The sequence below is a fragment of the Cyclopterus lumpus genome, chromosome 13 (assembly GCF_009769545.1).
Source record: "Cyclopterus lumpus isolate fCycLum1 chromosome 13, fCycLum1.pri, whole genome shotgun sequence".
Taxonomy (NCBI): domain Eukaryota; kingdom Metazoa; phylum Chordata; class Actinopteri; order Perciformes; family Cyclopteridae; genus Cyclopterus; species Cyclopterus lumpus.
The window spans coordinates 16,541,775-16,562,119 of record NC_046978.1 but is presented as its reverse complement, the minus strand read 5'-3'; the positions used below and the strand labels follow the sequence as shown (position 1 = coordinate 16,562,119).

General features: G+C 44.0%; 1 protein-coding gene across 1 annotated transcript; it reads right to left on the bottom strand.

The window, feature by feature from the left end:
• Positions 1-1,488: 1,488 nt before the first annotated feature.
• blmh (bleomycin hydrolase) lies at positions 1,489-18,885 on the bottom strand. The gene is made up of 12 exons (XM_034548161.1): positions 18,731-18,885; positions 16,635-16,832; positions 15,679-15,788; positions 14,454-14,595; positions 14,152-14,240; positions 13,971-14,063; positions 7,842-7,997; positions 7,602-7,760; positions 7,417-7,484; positions 6,373-6,490; positions 6,069-6,135; positions 1,489-1,792 (listed from the first exon to the last, which is right to left on the bottom strand). Exons 1-12 carry the CDS (start codon positions 18,738-18,740, stop codon positions 1,644-1,646), a joined length of 1,359 nt encoding a protein of 452 aa, XP_034404052.1. The 5' UTR covers positions 18,741-18,885; the 3' UTR covers positions 1,489-1,643.
• Positions 18,886-20,345: the final 1,460 nt, after the last annotated feature.

The following is a 20,345-nucleotide window of genomic DNA, read 5'->3' as shown; positions in this document are numbered from 1 at the left end:
CCTGCTGTGTATTTAGCCCAACTGGCACGCACGCACGCACGCACGCGCACGCACGCGCACGCACACACACACACTTTATCTAACATTGCAACATCTGACACTGCAGTTTTTTCATGGCAACAGCGATTACTCTCGGTTGTGTAACTTAAATTTCACAAAAGGTGAAATACGATAATTACAAATCTCCCATTTCCTCTTTAACATATTACAAAACCCGGGATTTTCCAGCTAAGATTTACAGTGCACTCCCCTCTAAATCAAACCCAGATAAAAAAAAGAAAAAAAGAAATACCATTCCTCTGAGGGAGGACTTCTTGGAAAGAAATTCCAGGGAACGCTATCAATTAACCCTTAAATCTTAAGACCACCGCCTGTTTAGCTTCTGTAACGAGCACATAGATCAAAACGGTCACCATAATTCACAAACTCTCCGGGTTTGTCTTTTAAACCCGTCGAGAACAGTGGCTCAAACCATTATATGGGGGATGGGATGGATGTGGGAAATCTGGGAGAAAGTAGAAGAGGGTATATATATATTTAAAAAAAAAAAGAAAAACACAAGGCCAGCTGCAGATGAAGGCAACGCAAATGAAATGCCAGAACAGGACGTGGAAGTTGAGAAACTAAGAGAAAAAAAAAAAAAGAAGCAGGTCGATGGAGTTATTATTAGTTATACGTAGGAGTTATTACTGTAGGCTGTTTTTTTTTTTTTTTTAAAGGATTACCTTAATGCCAATTTGTCTCCGGCACACAGTGCAATGTGACAGGAAATTGCGATAAAACACGGCCTCTCCCGTCCGCCTTAAGCCGGTGATGCCGAATGCTCTCTGAACAACAACGCTGCAGAGAACCGGGCTGACAGACCCACCGCTGGGAGGTCAGAGGTCGTCCGTACTTTGACGTGAGTGTTTTAAAGCAGGAAGAGACGGGCGATGAAGCTGTTCTCTGTAGAAATGAGCATTGTTGACGTATGACCCTTACAGACACAGGCTGAAGACACCTATGCTACTTTTCTGGTTTAAATTGTGTTGTAGCGAGAGAGGAAGTTATGGTAAGATAGGGTGTTATTGGAAATTCTGCATGTGTTATTCCAAGAACAGTAAATCACGACTGTTTTGCTTGTGTCCAGCAGGAGAAAGAGACGCAGTGAAAAACAAACTTTAATCCAATATAAAAATATTGTTAAAGCTCTGGACTACACAGGCGTGGAAGTCCACAGCAGTGTTTCCTGCCTTTCACAGTCTTTGTGAGTCTTTGTGACCTACAACTCAAGATTGTTCTATTAAATCTTCTGCTCGTTTATGACGCTGCCTCGTCTCAAAATGAGAAGTGTTTATGATGCAATAAACCCACCTTTTAAAAATGCTCAGCCCAGATTTAGAGCCTTATACCGTTGGGAAAAGAAAAAGAACAAAATGGAGTTTTAAAGTGTAAACCTCAACCGTTTGGAAGAAAAAAAAAAAAAAAAAAGGCAGACAAAAGACACAGTAAAAAAAGAAAACAAAATCTTTATTATTTTGTCTAGAAGATCAGGCTGTTTTGGAAGGAGGTGCGAGGGAAGTACTGGAGAGATAAAAGCAGCCAATGAATAGGGCGGAGTCAAATAGACCAGAGGTTGGGGGCTAAAACCTGGATTTCTGTAGTTATGCCAGGGCTCCCATGGGGTCCCAGGCAGGAAGTACAACGGGCTCCTCGTGCATCACTTCCAGGACATCTTCTGTGAGGTATTTCTTGTCTACCACGACCTCGTACACGTATTCGGAGAACCAATCGTCCGTCATGATCAGGTAACCTGCAGAGACGGACACGGGAAAGACAAGCAATCAGTCGTTAAAAAGGCGCTACAGATTTGTTTTCACAGAGAATGACGGCAGTCAAGCGGAGAACGAAAGAAAAAAAAAACAAAAAAAAAAACACACACACTAAAAACAAATCAAAACCTGGAAATCATTCAGTCAGGTCAAGCTGTTTGGGTCACAATCTTAAATACGCTTCATGAGGGGTCTAATGTGACACATCTGAATATCAGATAATAAAGAAAATAGGCATCAACAAAAGGTATAAAAGCAGGTGAATGTGAATTTGTTCACAGAAGTAAAGTACGTAATGCATCACGGTCCTGCATGACTGCATGTGCCAGATCTCAAGACAGATCTGCTCATAATATGTTACATGAAGAAAATATGACCTCAGTGGACTGTGGGGAATCTTTCTTGCAACCTACAAAGTTGGATAAAACCATGTCAGACGATTGTAAACTACTGAAAAAGGTTTTAAAAAGGAATTCTTCCGAAAGAGAAAAGGTTTCTCAAACATTCAGAAAGTCAGAATTTTCAACATTCTTCATGCATGAGCTGTTCTAAAAAGGTTTTACAGTCTATGGGTTAAATATAATCGATACGACACCCGTTTTAGGTCTCTGTACATTTATTTACTGTATAACAAATAAGGTTTGATAAAGAGTTTTGGAAATGCGTGTAGATTATTTTTCCCGTACGATAATTAAAATCAGTCGGTATAAATAAACCGCAGATGTTTTTTCGTACAAAGTTGTTTGCATTTCATTTTAAAAAAAAGTGCTGCTTGCTCCTTTAAATTTGAACAGAAATGTGTCGCCTTTTTTTTTTCCCTTCTCCAAAAGTGAGTGTGTTCCAGCCTTTAAGCTGTCTTTGTTAAAAAAAATAAAAAATAAATTGCAGGATTTGAGGGGGGGAAAAAAAAGACGAAAGTCAATCTGTTGGAGCCTTAATCACGACATCATGTCACTAATTAAGCCGATTATTGTGACTCCGCTTTTCACTGGGAGTTCCAACAGAGTGGTCCGGTATCACCGACTCTATTGTTACAACGGGGCAGAAGGGTGGAGGACCCTCGCGGTTCACGCTCCCCCGCCCTGGCATTAAACACTTCTGCTATCACCTCTGCACACCCACCCTGATAAAACTAAACAATGTCTGTCTCTGTCTCCCTCAGTGTGTGTGTGTGTGTGTGTGGTCGAATAAGGTCAACGTGGCCAAAGCTTGGTGGTTATGAAAGCCAACCTTGACAGAATAACCTAAAGCCTTCTTTTTTTTTTTTCCCCTTCCCGGAGGCGGATGTAGCCTCATGTTGAACAGATTCATGTAAATGAAAAAGACTTCTACTTTAGATAACAAAAGACTTTTCGTGGGAACCGCAGCGGCTCATGATTTGGTTCTTATCGGACACATACGGGGAAAGCTGGATGAGAACTGGCAACCGGAGAGTGAATTCAAACAACAACTTCTTCTTTTTTACGCTCAGAGTTGAGCAAACGAGAGCATCCCTCCTACCGTCAAGTCGACTTATCAAAAGACGTCAGGGTGACCGCAAGAACGCGGCGCAGTTCAAAACAATGTATCGGGGTTGGCGTGTGTGTGTGTGTGTGTTCTTCCAAGTACGCAAATCTTAAGATGGCACGGTGCCTGGTTCTCACTGTAGTGTGTGTGTGTGTGTGTGTGTGTGTGTGTGTGTGTGTGTGTGTGTGTGTGTATGTTGATGTGAGCTTCCTGGAACCCGCGTGTTGGGTGGCATGGTGTGTGTGTGAGAATGTTGGGTGTCCTTATTTGTTTTTAGGGCTAGGCCGACTGTCCCGTCTCAGAACAGATGGATGTACTGTAAGCTAGAAGAATGTGGAGCAGCCATCTTGCTTTTCCGATCCCCATCACATCACCGGGCCGACACGAAAGGATTCTCGGGAAAGGAACAGTGATTTTGGACGCATCAAAAACAGACTCCATTGAACGCCGATTGGACCGGGTCGATGTTAAGGGGACAAGATGCAGCTGTGTAATAATGTTGACCCTTGACAGCAGAGAGGAAGGTGGGTTATTTCCACATGAGGAAATAAGAATAGAAGGGGAACAGTGCACCCGCAGAGCTGTGGTTTTTCCCTTTTATAGAGAATGAAATCGGTCCTTTAAATGAGGTGACGGGACAGATATGCAACTGTGGTTTGGGTGCAAAAAATAATGGCAGCGGATTAGAAGCATACTGTAAAGCTAATGAAGCTTCTCTTCCCAAGAGTCGGTCATGTCCGCCACAAAAAGGGAAATCCTTTCCGTCCGCATCAACATCATCTTCTTGTGTTTACTCAACAATGGAATCGCGTAGGTGGAAAAAAAAAGAAAACCATAGTTTCTCCCTCCCGCACGTCAAACTCAATCAGCGCTCGATCCAGAGCTGTTATGGTGTCCACCTCCGGGCTCGAGTCCCATCAAAAGTGAAAAATAAAATCATGCGTGGCCAAGTATTCGCCTCACACGGTGTAAAAAAGTAAGGCTTGAGAATGGAGGACGCAGAAAGCTAAACCTCTCGTGAGAGACTCTTTTTGGCGCGAGGAGGGATATGAAAAAAAAGAAAGAAAAAAGGCCTGAAGGGATGTTAAGCCTCGACAAACCTGAAAAGCACACTCTGCTCTACGGCTGTTACGACTCTTCCAATTTCTCCTTGTGTCGTCTTTCCTAAATCATCTCCACACCTCTCGATTTCAAAACCGATTCTACCTGCATGACACCGCAAGATTCGTCTCAGCTCTCTCCTGAATGCTTCTCCACTTGTGCCTGTCCCCCACCCCCACACACACACACACACACTCGCCCCCGGAGATTTTTGGTCAAACAAACCAAAGCCCCCTGGACTCTCGTTCTCAAGAAACTTTATTAATTTGTCTGCGGACGAGCTCCAGATCCACCGGTGTTTATGGAATGAGATATGCGTGAAATACATTTTGATATGACCGACGGGGTTTTCACATGTTTTTTCCCCCAACGATCACTACGGTTTGTGTGTGTGTGTGTGTCTCTCTATGTGTGTGTGTGTATATGCTGCACTGTATGTGTGTGTTGCCAGACGACGCGTGACTGACCTGAAATACTCTCCTATAATTTGCGGCGGAATGTGGAGGCCAGAGATGGTAGAGAGGCAGAGGGGTCAGAGGAAGATGAGAAGCAGAGATGAAAGGACAGAGGGAATAACAGCAGCAGCAGCCAGTAAAGTCTGGGGGCAGCGATGTGGACGACCCGCTGTGTTGTGAGGCCTGCCGCATGAAGACAAACCAGCCGGACTTACCCCTCGATGCAACACAACGACATACTTATGACGCTCGACTGTTTTTAAGTCAAGTGAGGTCTTGGAGGTTTAATTGTGTCATTAGTCGAATCTCAAGTCCTCAGTTTGTTGACTTAAGTCGAACTCAAGTCGGACAAAGTTTGTTAAATTCCTTTTTAGATTTGTGGTTTTCCAAAAAAAAAACAAAAAAACAAACACTCTGTTAGCGGACCACAAGAAGAAAAGAAGAATCTGGTTCTAAAGTTTCCAGTAAAAAAAAAAAAAAAGCATTTTTGCAACAACAAGTCTTATTATGTCAGCGTTGTACCGCAGACTCTGAAGTCTGAAGTTCTGGTCACACAAGCATATCAAACAGAGATACGTCACGGCGGAATCAATTCCTTTGAGTTTCACCCCGCCAGCCACAACAGTTCACCAACCGGCCCTGTGAGCGGTCACGGTGTCACCAAGCCACACAATGAATCCATAAAAACAAATATCTCGCAAAAGACATTTTTTTGGGGGGAGGAATTCCACCGCTGCTACGATCTGACCTCGCGGATTAGCTCCTTCTGAAACTGCGTTTATGCAACTTGACCCAGACGCGCTGAGCTCGTGGAACACAATAAGGTCTGTGAGCCTTTATGAAACAGGACACAGCCAATTACGAGTTCATGAAGCAGCAACACGGGGGGGGGGGTCTCTCAGTCTAATCCTGTTCCTAATGCAATAGACACAAACAGGAAGGAGGATGTATGACGAGACACCGCCGTGTGAGAAAGATGTGAAAGAGAGAGAGGGGGAATATGATTTCGGGACCAGATCCAGGTACAAGCGACTGTTTTAGTCACTGCTGCATCTCGGTGACTTGACACATGAAATCAGCTTGAAAAATACTTTTTCTGGCAATTCATTACAAGAAAGTCATCCTTTAAAAAAAAAAAAAAAAAGGACTGAAAGTAAGAATTGTGTAATAATGCGTTACGTGTCTCTGGACCTACCTTTGTTCCCGCGGTCATCCCCCCAGGAGTTTTCCACCCTCCACTTCTCAAACCCTTCTTTCCCATCCTGAGAGAGAGAGAGAGAAGACAATGAGGAGATAAGAGTGAGAAGTGAGAACAGCTGGGGTTACTTACATCTGGGGGGGAAATTGACATCAATATGAAAAATTGCAGGCGATTAAAAGCAGCGTAAACACGCAGCGAGGCTTTGATGCAATAAACTCTGTACGTGTGTATTCCTGCTTGTATACGTACTGCATGCTGAGCAGTCACCCACCTACGCTGCGTGTTTGTGTGAGCGTACCTTGTCCGTGACGGCAGTGAGGATCATCGCGTGGGTCATGAGAGAGTCTCCGTATATCAGTCGCTCTGCTTTAGAGAGGTTCTTCACTGAAACTCCAAACACAAGCTCGTGGTTGAACCTGTGAACACACACACACACACACATGAATCACATCACCTTCTGATGAAAAGAGCTCCAACTCTGCCCTTGATTTCACCTCCACACTGATCAGTTCGAGAGAAAAAAAAGGCAATGTTTTGATAGCTTCATGGGATCCATCAAGCTTCAGCCTCATTCCAGTTATTATCCACCAGCACATGAAGAGTCCTGTGTGAAAGATGAGCTTCGGTAGCCGACATGCGGCACCTCGCTGGTTTGCTTCAGTGGGCAAATTTAACCCTGCAACTCAGAAACAGATGCCGCTGCACCTGAAGGGCAAAGACAAGCAACTCCCCCTCCCCCCCCCCCAGTCCAGTCACGTGGACACAGACTGGGAGTCAACGGTGACCAACGCGAGTGTGCCAATTACCTGGAGAAATTAATTTTTAATATAGTCGCGTTACATTTAGATTGGTGTTCAGCTGTCTTAAGCATTTCAAAGTTGAAAGATTCAGTATCGTGATAGTGGCGGAAAAAAACACTGAATATCCGCTGTGTGGGATGTCGTCGTATTCCCTTGTTGCTCCCCTGAAGGGCTTTGAAGCGTAACAGTTTTACTGCATTCCTAGGCCGCACAAACTAATTATGAAACTAAAGCCACGTTAGACACGCTAAATGCATTGCTTCTAATAAGTGGGACAAAATGAGCAGAAGACTAGATTCAAATGTCTCGTGAAACTTGAAAAAAAAAAAAAAGGTGCAGATCTGCGTCTGGAAGGACGCATCGCGTGACTGAATGAAGACAACCCACAAGGGGCTGACCCCTCCCTCCCGTCTACACACCAATGGGCTGTGCGGCATCTCGAGTGAAACACACTCAGTTCAAACTCAGAAACAAGCGGTGGTGTATGTAGACAATCGGCACAAAGTCTTAATACACACTTCCACGTGACACATCATACTCACACGTTCATGTCATTAATGCCCAGCTTGCCGTGGAAGTGTTTCCCGACGTCACACCCGAACCACACCGCCTGAGAGAAGCGGAGCACGTTTATGAAGTTTATGAAGTTCACACACACACACACACACACCGACGCACTCAAAAGACGGACCGGGTGTACATTCATGCCCGTTTCGCCCCGGCCTACCTCGCCGTCCTTGATGGAATCAGCCGCGGCCTTTTTAAGCAGCTGGATGGCCTGGTTGTTGTACAGCGTGGTGCGGCCACCGACCATGTTACCGAGGAACTCGACGCTGTACAGCTTCCCGTAAGGGTTCTGGGGTCGGGGGTCGTTCACAAGGCAGACCTGAGGATGGCGAGGGAAACGTGTGGGGTCAGAAAACGGCGTGTCGCGCGGCCTATCTGATGCGTTTCATGGGTCACTTACTTTGTCCTGAATGTTGTATAGAGGTTTGACGTGGTCCCTGTAGAACTCCTGCGGGGTGAGGGGTCCCATGCGATGGAAGGCCTTTTCCTTGTCCCTGTACTCCCAGCAGATGGTCTCAGGAGGGCTGCCGAGACAAACGCTGGCCACCCGGAACACCTGCACAAGCACACGCTTTGAGCATCAAACTCGTGCCGTCCTAAATCTGTGTTATATACTCATATTGACAGACTGTCAATCAATGTATAAAAACAATGTCGTTGCCTATAGAAAGATAGTTGGAGACGTTCGTACATTTAATTTCCAGCTCATATTCTTAATGTGCACTGAAAACCCACATCTGTCCTTGCATACACCTCATCCATCAGTCCTTTGGCGTTTATCTACTTTCCCTACATTTCCCTCTTATTCCCTCCCCTCCATCTTTTTCATATCCCCCCCCCTCCCCTCCTAACCATGTGTGTCTCCCAGATGGAGTTCAGACGGAGTTCCTGTGGGCTAAATCGGGTTGTTTGGACTGGGCCGTCTGTCAATCTGGCCCTTCTAACCTCAGATATAGTTATCTCAGGAATTTCCCCCTTTTGCTTTTCCTCCCTTCTCCCCTTCCATCATCTGCTCTTCCCTCCCAGGACCCGGCAGATGCTTTTCCTATAAGATACGATAAAGAAAAGAAAGAAAAAAAATGATACGCAGTCCATTGTTGGCGGTAGATAACGGCGTGAGCCTTTATTTTGTTTGTGCAGATGAACGGTGATAAATCACACGCTCACTGCCACGACTGTGGGCGTCGCTAAAGAAACATGTTAATAGATGTTAAACACACTATTTTTATTGACTTCTACTACTGATTTCCAGACGAATTACCCTTCTGTCTAGCTGACGATGGAGCCGACGGGAGGATTATTTTTGGCTCGGCCTGGAGAAATAGCAGCAGTTTCCCCATGCTTAGTCAAAACATATTAAATACCCCTACATAAAGATGGACATTCTTGCCCTCTGGTTAGGAGACACTGAGCCCACTATCCTCACCCCCGAACATACTTGCACAGAGACAAAAAAACACACAGAAATGCATAAATTCAGGCCCGGCTTACACAAACAAACAATCTCCCCTCGTCATCGCAGAAGTGCGTAAAGTCAAAGAGTACAGACGCACACAAAAATACACACATGCACAGAGTCAACAAAGGCATCTGTTCAGCGCCTCATCCACCCCCCCCGGAGCCATTTTCCTCCTAATTCAACGACTTTGTTTAGACTGCCCTGTGGGCAAGACGACGTGCCACGGTGTCCATCCCCTTGTCTGGTCTGTGTTTGCCCAGATGCCCCTCGGCACCTTAACAAGACATCTCCGAGACCCCTTGATCCCCCGCCCTTTTCTTTTGATTCCTCTCTTTCTTCAAACAATAACTCTCCCTGGTAACTTAAAACCTTTCCACTGACTTTACAATTCGTCTTTCAGATGCCCCGAGACGTACTGTAGGCGTCCCTCCTAATGCCAGTTCAACCTCTCGCGCCCCTGGCGAGGTAAAACGGTAAAATAATACAAAAGAGGATAACTGACTTAAGGTAATACCTCTCACATATATAAAGAACTACTTCATTAGTGATTTATTTTGAATAACTTAATTCACACTCAATAACTTTCACGAAGCGCCGGCAGTGTGTAAAATAATACTGAACAAACGTTCGAGAAACCAGAAATTTAAGATTTTACGTCAACCGCCTTACTGGTAACCTCGACTGGTGTTTTGGAACGGCACTTAAAAAAATAAATAAAATAAAGGTGTCGTCTTGTATAACATGACATTCAAACAGGTTTCGGGGGACCAGCCGTTACGAGCGTTCGTTAACGAGCAGCTTTCCCCTCAACTCATCCGTCTCCAGCTGAGGTTCAGTTTTCGAACTCTGTGAGAAAAAGGACGAGTTTGCGTGTCTCGCGATAAACACCGAGCCGACCGCCTCGCACACCATTGGGGCGAACTGCAGCTAATGTTGGATGGCATCTGCGCTCCAGTGTCGAGTCCGGCTGGCAGCCCCTCTCTGCTTGTTGATCGGTTGACCTCAAAAACAAACGCATCGCCTGGTGAGAGTCGAGAGCGAGTCCGACACGTCCAGAGAGCAAACCAAAGAAGAGGTATGCCCTAATCCTTAAGCAAGGCAGCCCTGTTTACAAGACTTTAGCCTTCCTTCTCTCCTGGGCCACATGTGTTGTCTGCAGACAGCAACGACTTTGTGGAGAGTGGGGCTAAAGTGTGAAAAGCACAGGAAGCCCACTTAGTCTTTGCCGATGCACTTTGCTTGTGTGACAACATACGATGCTATTATCCTTGTGTGTTGTATGAAGGCATTTTTAAAATCAGTTACTTTTGTCACCTTTTGTGGGAGTGGAAAAGTGCTGCAGCCCAGATCAGTCTTTGAAATAAGGTGGATTTAAAAAAGGCCCTTGTATTTTGTGCCTTAAAACATATTAGACGTGATTTACAAATTAAAGTTGAGATACATTCTGCGGTGAAAATAGACGCAGCCAAATTGCTTTTAGTCCAAAAATAATCTTAACACAATTGTCTGAAGGAGGCTCTCAACCGGTTTCAAGACAACATTTAAGAAAACAGTGCGCCCCAATGCTACTCTGGGTTAAATTTATAACCATTGTCTAGAAGCTGGACTTGTGAGTGTAAGCAAATGACACCATGCTAACAGTTTGGATACAAATGAGCGAGGTTTTGATTAAACGTCCCGTGTTTTGTAAACATAAACACACATGTGGTCAGTGTTTAAGTTCTAACAATGGTGCACAGAAATTCAACAAATGTGAGCGGACGTCTCTTGATAGGCAAGGCTCGCCGCTGCAGCCCCCCTGACAACGACAAACCTGCAAGAACCCCCCCCCCGCATACACATCGAACAACAAATCAATTGAGTCGATAGAAGGCTCCTCTGTGATTCGATGGCCGTCTCATAAATTAGACCCGTCTTGAGAATCACTCTTTTCCAGAGCCAAGACCAGAGTCACACATGGTGTTTCTGATTCCATGACGCAATGGAGCATGGAAGGGCTGCAGTTGTGGTGTGAGGGATACCATCTGTGTGTGTGTGTGTGTAGTGGTAACTGTACGTGCATGTACAGTGAACGTCCCTATATTTGAGTGTGTGTGCGTTGCCTACTTGTCTATGTAAGTCAGAGTCGAGGAGCATGGACACACAGCAGATGCAGCATGAAAGAGAAAGACTGACTTTGAAACTTAAACTAATCCTCTCTGCTTCAATAATGCAGTGCATGGATAGGGTCTTCCTCAAAGCCTCTGGAAAGACAAACGGGGTATATAGGTGCATCTTGAAATGCGTAAAGTTGCCCCTGCAGAGGTTTTCCCGATACATGTGATGTGCAATGTGCCTGACCCAGTAAAGCAGCTAGACACCCGACACGCAAAAAGGGATCCGTTTAAAAATCAAGCGCACCCTGGGCACAGTAAGTGGAAGCAGAGCCGTTGACCCCGGCTGCCTGTCACGGGAGTGTTGTGTGTGTGTGTGTGTGTGTGTGTGTGTGTGTGTGTGTGTGGGGGCTGGCGTGATGAAGACCAGCGCCCAATCAGGGGCTGCAACGCAGGAGGGGTGGACAGCGTCACCTCCGCACACACTAAAAGTAGGACTGACACGGCACAAAGAGACAAGCGTGCAGAAAAGGTGCAAATCCAGGTGAACACGTAGAGCAAACACTTGGCTGCCGCTTGCAAGAGTCCAAGAAAAAGAAAACCCGTAACGGAAGACACACACACCCACACACCGTTTTGCACACATGAGACATGATGAACGTGTGTCATTGACATACCTGAGAAATTGTTTGTAAACCTAATATAAACAAACAGCTCCTGAACATGCTCTGCTAAAAAAACAGATGGGATGTGACATGCCGAGATGCCAACAAATTAATCACCCGACACCCTCGGTGATTGTCCGCGTAGCCTGATAAGATGTCAGTCACCTCAAGTTTATTACATCCTCCCTAATTTACAGAGCTAATATGCAAGCGGTCGGTTCACCGGCGGCGCTCTTGGCGACGGAGGCAAATCAAACGCGACCACACCAGCACAACTCGTCATGGCAGCTCACAGTCAGAGTAAATAAAGAATAATTCCAAAACAATCCTCATTCATTTCTTTTAACGTCCATTAGCAGGTTAGATGGCTCGATTTTAACGTTCTGCTGGTGCAGTGACGATGCCGAATTTCCTATTCAGACATCAAGGATACACCACAGAACCGGTTTACCGGGACTCAATAAATTATTAATTTTTCCTCATTTACTAATAATTTTAACACGCACTTTATCACAGTACTACAACGCGTCTCATTGTCCTAAGTGACATCAGCTTAATTTGGTGCAACTGTGATGCTTCCTGCAGATGAATGTTGACTCGTATCAAGTGAATCATCCACTTGGCCATACATTAAATGTTGATAACAATATATTTCTTGCGAATTAAAAAAATAAAAAATAAATACAGAAAAAGCTGACTAACATCTCGTGCATATGTAATCTATCCACTGGGGGTCATGACGGGAACAAAAACATGTAAAAGACTGAATTTGGGGGATTTGAACAAATAAATAAAAATGGGATTTAATTTCAGATATTATAAGTGGACACACCCACCTCAGTGCAAAGAGTTAAATCTAAAATAGTTAGAGTGATGCTGGTCAAATATCCTTGAACCTCTTTGCTCCCTTTACGTCAGCCGTTCCTCTGACATGACCGTATCCTCCATCACCACCGGCCGTGACAGAGCGGTGTTTCGCAAAACAAACCACTTCCAGGTGGACAAACAAACACGCCGACAACCCTCCCGCTTCCCCTCCAGCCCTGCCGTGCAGTGCAGCGGGAGCAGTCTTTACTGTTGCGCAACCTATGTTTGTGTGTGTGTGTGTGTGTGTGTGTGTGTGCAGCCATGGCTGGGCATTCAGAGGCGCTGCGAGATACAGACGACTGTTTAAACAAGCAACCAGCCAGCCGCACAATGCAACCAAACAGCTGACAATACAGGCTGCATCACCAGACCCCTGTTCCGTGTGCAGTCGGCTCAATGGGAGGCTGATTGACTGGCTGGCCACTCGTACATTGACCCTCGCTGACACACACACACACACAGGAAACGTAAACAAGCGTATTATGCATACACACAGACAGTGTAACAAGCCACAAAAACACACTGTAGACACATGACCGCATTTCACTGCACACACACGCTACGTTTGTTACGGTGTGAAAGAGGTGTGCACCTTTTATTGTTGTTTAGGGGGTGAATTGTTCGTCACTGGACCGCATCAGATACTCTGTGATGGACTGTTTTTCATAAACAAGATCGCTACCTTCAACTTTGTGACATCTAGGCCGTGCGCAGGTGTTTATGTATTTATTTATTGTCTTTTACACACTCTGTAGTCCAGAAAGGACAGATTACACACCTACATTCACATCTGAATGTGTATATACACATATTAAAAAGGCTGTGATGTTTAACACTGGTTTACCAGTAGAAGAAGAAAAGAAAAAAAGTCAACAAAGAGGACGGCACACGAGTCTTCAACCTGCTATATTACATTCATACAGGTTCAGGGTGAAACACTTGGGACATTGGGATCAGCCTGCAGGCTGTTTTTTAGGTATCCCTTCCAACTGGCTAGATGTTGCTGCAGCCGGTGATTTAACAGCACCCTCTTCTGGTAACAATGGAACAATGGACTATATATTGCAATGCAGCAGCCCTGCCATCCTACGTTTAAAATTGTTTTTATTTCATACTGGACTACATCAATATAGAAATGTCTGTATCATGTCAATCAGTACTTTTGTATTTTGTGAATGAAGCTGTACACAGTTGTAGCAGCCACAGAGTCTGTGTTTGTTGGCCTTGATAGTTCCTGAACCCTTGGAAGGACGCACACTATTTTTGTCACCTGAAACTATTTTTGGAGGAAAAAGCATTTTAGTTCCAAGTTCCTCCAGTCAAATGCAGAATACGTTCCTGAGTTCCTCGATAGGGTTTTGAATACTTTGGAAACTTCCTGTGGCAGAAGATCACCCCACTCGATATACACTACAACATTTGCACGTGACTCTTTTCAGTCTCACCTCCTCGATCATGGTGTCCATAGCGTCAGACAGTTCATCTTTAGTGGCGTCACTGGCCACCATGTTCCTCAGTCTTAGGCAGTATTCTCTCAGCTGTAAACGCACAGCGAGACAAAAACATCAGCACTGCCTCACCCCATGCGTGATTGGTCTGAACGAAAGGAAAGCGTTTCGACTTCACCTTATGATTAAGGATGTCGTTCATTCTGCGCGAGGCCTCCGAGCTGTGCGACTCTGGAAAGCACTTCTTTGGAATCACGCCGTACTTTTCTGAAAACAGGACGGCACAAAACAAAACGATACTCGTCAGTCAATCCAGTCAAATCACTCTGACGTCCCTCCAGGGTTTTCACATATTTAGAGTAAGTACAGTTCATCGCCTAATGACCGAATTAAGTGTTTTAGCAATTGCACAAATCACTTAGTCAATCACTCAACATGAACTTCTTGTAAATGTGATTATGCGTCACGGTGAGAACTAACCAATGAGGTTGACCAGCATGTCCCACTGTCCCCCGTCATTGGTTGGATTGGAGAGCAGGAACTGGACCAGGCGTCCGTCCACCGGCTCCTTCCTCTGTGCCGTCTCCACACAGGCCTGGAGGAAGTAGTAGCAACGCTCAACCTGCAGAAGGAAGAACAAACACAACCGGGACAGTGAGTCGCGGTACGATCTAATAATGTCACGTTAGTATATGTTACGCAGAAGTGTAGACTTGAGTTAGACTTAAGTCAACAAACTGAGGACTTGAGATTCGACTAATGACACAATTAAACCTCCAAGACTTCACTTCACTTAAAAACAGTCGAGCGTCATATTTTTACCAGCAGTAGAAAATAATAACTGTCAGGCAGGCTTTGCAAAGTCATTACTTATTAGGTCTACCCAATGAAAAAACACATTATTCACTGCACCGATTGATGTTTTCTTTGCCGGTCACATTTACATGTGTGCAGCCACAGGACTGTTTTACGCCGGCACACCGCGGCACAGACCGTCACGTCACGGACACACACACACACACACACACGCCCACGGACAGACGGACACACACACGTGTCCGTGAGTAAATAAGACATAGAGCTAACAATTTGTCACAACTGCAAGGCCAAAATAAGCCGTTGAGGAACAACCTTAAACCATTTGGAACAGTTATTATATTGTAACTCATTTCCATGCTCAGAGTAATCGCAGTGACGGGCTCAACTGCTGAGGGGGTTTTCACAGCAGCATAAAATAGATATTAGAGAGGGAATTATGATCCGTTTGACTTCCTAACACTAGCAGTAAGCAGCTTATAATACATCATGGAAATACTAATGCCAAGATTTATTTTAATCAAAGCATGTATTTACATATAACAATATAATTATGTATTTCCTAATTTTTATGCAAAAACTCACTATAGATGATAATAACAAAAGTAAAAGGTCATGGTAACTGTGACGTCAGCCCTGACCACAACACACAAAAGGGTTTTTTATTTGAATGTATTTGTCGTAGAATGCTGCATAATAACACTGGACCAGTGTTAGTGCTACAGTGAATACTAAGTGAATGCAATAAAAATAAATAAAAAAAAGATTAGAGAATTATTCAATAAATCAACAGTGGAAAAAGATCTAATAGAGATTGCATCAGTCAGCTCATTAAGAGTGAAAAACCATCCCGAGTAGCAGAGAACGGACATGTGGCTCTACGTCTTACCTTGTCCCAGAAAAAAAGATAGGACTGACTAAACTCAAACTCCTCTATGTTTAATTTCTTCATGAAGGGAAGACGCATGACGTTGAGGCACGAGAAGATCCAACATCTCCCTATGAATGAAGAGAGGACAGAGAGACAGAAATAAGTCACTGAGTATCATGCGTTTGTACAGGTGTATCAGCAATGCTACCGGCTCCCTTCATTCGGTGACGAGTCACGAACACACAGGGATCTTTGCATGTTCACTTCTAAACCTAAAAAAAAAAAAGATGTCTGTCTGAGAGGATGATTTCAGCTTAATAAGAACTATGGTCTGCTTTGTAACCTGGTCGGCATGGACTGTCTCTTCGGGATGCTCAAAATGCATTCCTGACTTTTCTTTGGGAAATTTGCTCTAGACAAAGTTCTGTAGCCAACATTAAATCTGCCAACACCTAATGAGTCAACGTAGAAAAAGAAGATGTCAGCCAGAAAAAAAAGCTTCAGATAGCAATGCAAAAATAAATGTCAGCTTTTACTGAGAAATTGACAATTCAGTTTGCAACTTCCAAATCAAATTTAAAGGAACCGCCAACGTCTTGCAAATGCAGAGCCAACGGTATAATATTAAAAAAGTTAGAGCGCGCATATCCATCGTTTGTGATGGATAATTGCAGTCAAGAAATATATTTGAAAAGATAGTGTAAGGGCACAGACGAATGAAAATGTGTATGTCAATTCTAATTCATTTCAGAAATACATTCACTTACCAATGTGTGCTAAATAGCAGATATCTGTGCTATTTATTGATGCAGTGAGAACTAAAATGTAAATTCACAAACTAGAATATCTTAGGCATCTGTGTGTAATGACCAGAGAGCCGGGACGTCCACTCAAACCCACATACAGATGCATATTTATTTTACCTAAACGGTACACTTATAACATGAATGTTAATACACTACATTGTGTCCTACCTGAGTTTTTCTGGTTGGTGACGGGCTTGCCCTCTGTGGGGATAGTGTGCTGGAAGATGTGCACAGTATCCTGGACAGTCTGCCGGTGCAGACAAACCTCCAACGGGTCGATGCAGGTCGACACGTTCTGGGCCAACAGGTAGCGCGGCTCGGCCCGCAGCCGCTTAAGGAAGGAGGACACCTTCTCCTGACTCAGACCTGAGGGAGCAAGAAAGGGGGATGGATGAGGAGGAAGAATAAAAGACAGAGAGAACAGCAGAATCAATGATGAATAATAATGACGGCGTTGAAGACTAGCAGAAATTAAACTTGGCACAGGAAGAATCTCACAGACAGCTGACTGCAACTACGAGGAGGAATTTCCAACTGCGCCAATTCCAGAGACTCATCTGTGCACTTACACACTTCCTTCTCAACATCTGATTTATGAGCACTCAGGTACTCAGATGTCACAATAATGCCTGGAAAAATACTAGATCGATAGTCATAAACTAACAGCACCTAATTTAATGAATAATGTAACTGCCTTAATGTAACTGATTAGAGCTCTAATAATGAATGAAGGACAGACTTGGCTTAAGGCAAAGCTCAAACAAGGAGGTAATCAAGAATGCTATAAGTGGCCCTTAAGGGAGATACGGGCTGATCAAAGCTCACTGATATCACTCGTGTGGCTCCATCTGTGAGAGGAACACACTGGAAAGCTTTTCTAGTCCTGTTGAGTGGTGGAAGAACACCTGTGCACACACACACAGACACACAAACACACACAACCGAACAAACTGCCACTGATGTGCAGTAATTCCGTCAACTAACAGTGCAGAGCAATTAAACATCGAGAGGGGACATTGCCTAGTCATGCATGCTGCCTGGAGTTCGACCCCTCTCTCCCTTTCCCTCAGATGCATTCTGTTATTCTCCATCGACACAAATGGACTGAACGCCGCAGATTAGGACGTGTCAAACTTCGTTAACAGTCATGTCCATGTCATCTGAAAATAAATCACAACCGGGGCCTTAGGAGGAGAATATTTCGAGAGCGGGCCTGCACACAAGTCTTTTTTTGTTTGTTTTTTCTTGTGGCGCAACAGTTGGATGTTTTGACACTGATGAGTTTTGATGATTAGCTATATTGATAGATAACGAGAGGGGAACAGAGTGAGACGAATCAGTAATAAAATACTAGCCAACAGCATTTTTTGCACCAACGCAACATATATGTGTGTGTGTGTGTGTGTGTGTGTGTGTAATAAAAGAATACCGAAGAGCCCCTGGGTGAATTAAATAGTTACTGAGGACATGCATCAGTGTGTTTTCTATGGAGAAGGGCCAAGCACAGGTATCACTGCTCCATGTGCAGTTGGCATGAAGTCTAAAAGTTGAGGCTCAGTTTACATACACAAAGTTAAAAACAAAATTAATTAAATTAATGTTGTGATCCACACTAACAGGCTAATGAAGAGCTCGAAGGAAGGCCAACACCTTTGCGACCCAATAAAAGTGTAGAAATAAGACCTGAGGTGAAACAATCCAACTGAAAAAAAGCCTGAAAGCTTTATTTATTTATACGAATGTCGCATTGCGAGAGGAGGTGTAATGCAGGTGAAACTCTTCCCCCCGTGAACGTGTAAAGATTTCCTCCTCCACTAAACTAAAACCAAAAGGCTCCCACTTTAAATACTTTCCTTTTGACAGCTTCTAGTGTTTCCATCGCCGTTGGCTAGCTAACCACGAGCTAACGCTTCCGGGGCTCCTTTTTTTTTTTTTTTTAAAGCGGAGACAAACCGGCTCTAAACAAACGAGTCGAGGCGCGTGAACGGCCCGCGCGTCTCCGGTTCGGATGCCGGTGCCCCCGCTGACAGCGCGTCGGCGCGACCGGACTAACCGACGACGAGTAGGAACGACGGCACAGTCATGCTAGCAGGCTGGCGAGGCTAACGCGATGCAAAGCTAGCCTAGCCCCCCACCCCACCGTTAGCTTCCTCAGCTGTCATCCTCCAAACGTTAGCTGTCAAGTACGAGACTGCGCTCGCGCTGCCGGCGACGCGAACCCCTCGCGACCGAAACGGGGGGTGGGGAGTAGCACTTCGACCTACCGGTTTCCATGTTTCCGTGGAGCTTGAGGAGCGTTGTCTGTTTCCCTGGAAAGTAACCGGCTCTTTGTTCATCTCATTCGCCGAAAGTCCGTCGGTGTGATTACAGGGTGCGCTCGTTTGGTGAACACGCGGGCGGCGTGCCTTCTGACGTGGCCGGTGGGCGGAGCTTTGTGGGTGGGACGAGGGGCCGCAGCACAAGAAAAGCCCAAATGTAATGTAATGTAATATTGCGACAGGCTACATTAAAGGACAATTGGACTCATTGGACACACGATGTCACTAAAACATGGAAGAAAATAATAAAGAAAATAATATATTTAAAAAATATATATATATATATATATTTTTTTTTTTGTATTCATTTTATTCCACTATAAAAATATAAAGCAAATATTTATTTATTTTAATTTATCACGCATTTACTTTTTTTGTTTTACAAATTGTAGAAGAGTGGACAGATTATTTTGCTTAAAATACATAACCCATATCAGTAAATGTAGGAATTTGTTTTAACTGTCAAGGGTCTTTTTATGGATTTTTTAACAAAAATACTTACAATTTACATTAATTTATTAATCAATCAATTATTTTGTGTGTGTGATTTCCAACACTGTTTTGTACTAACATTCATGTGCATGGACACATTCGACATAACAATATAGGCTACTGTTTTTGTTTTTAAACACGGAGATCACAACATATTCACTATACAGCAAATGTGTTGTGCTATGTTGTGTAAAAGTCATAGACGTCCACAAAGAGACACGTGGTGATCCATGTGGAGACATTGAAAGTTGAGGAACAATTATTCTCAACATGTCTTAATCCAGTTCAGGCTCTATATCTTACTTATTGAACTAATGCTCTACTATCATCAATATGAATGCAGTGTATCAAAAACACAACTTTCCAGCTGTTTTATATCACTTATATTTTATATTATTATCAAGAGGGAACAGCTGTTTTTACTTCCTCTGTTATGCTCGAGGAGGTATGGTCGTTCCCACGTGTCACGTGAGTGGTAGGGCACCGAGCAACCTTAAACGAGCGCGTCCAAAGTCAAACATTACAGAATAATTGCGTATTAAACTTCCGGTCATTGCTTACAAAAATAAACCAAGACTCCATACAATTTGCATTTGAAGCACATGAGAGGTGATCTCTCAATTTCACATAAGAACACAAAGAATGATTACAACACGCAACACCTGTTGAAAAACAAGTCCTTTAATGTGTTTTCTTTTCTCTTGAAAAGTGACAATCAGCTTTTATTTTGAAGGTTAACTTTCTGCTGGAAAAAAGGTTTTCTCTAAGTTGCTGGTATAGAAAGCTAAACCCTATATGTTTTAAGAGTGATAAGCCTCCATGAACCCTACATGAACTATTTTCTCTGATTGCTCACTTAAGAGGAAGTCATAAGTGCCGTAGCTGTATAGACTAGTACAAGTTTCAGACACAGCATGCGGCTGCTGTTGCATTTTAAACCAATACTCAATACAGACAAAGCAAAAGCTCATATAATAATTATATGGGAAACAAGAGAGCCATACGTTTCAGCTTTTTAGGGTGGCCAAGCGCCACGAATCAATCTTATAAGCATTTTATAATAGTGCTT

Excerpts from the sequence above, each read along its gene's own strand:
- blmh (XM_034548161.1), bottom strand. Across the intron at positions 15,789-16,634 it reads CACCAACCAGAAAAACTCAG|GGAGATGTTGGATCTTCTCG; the intron begins GTAGGACACAAT and ends CTTCATTCATAG. Across the intron at positions 14,241-14,453 it reads CATGCTGGTCAACCTCATTG|AAAAGTACGGCGTGATTCCA; the intron begins GTTAGTTCTCAC and ends TCCTGTTTTCAG.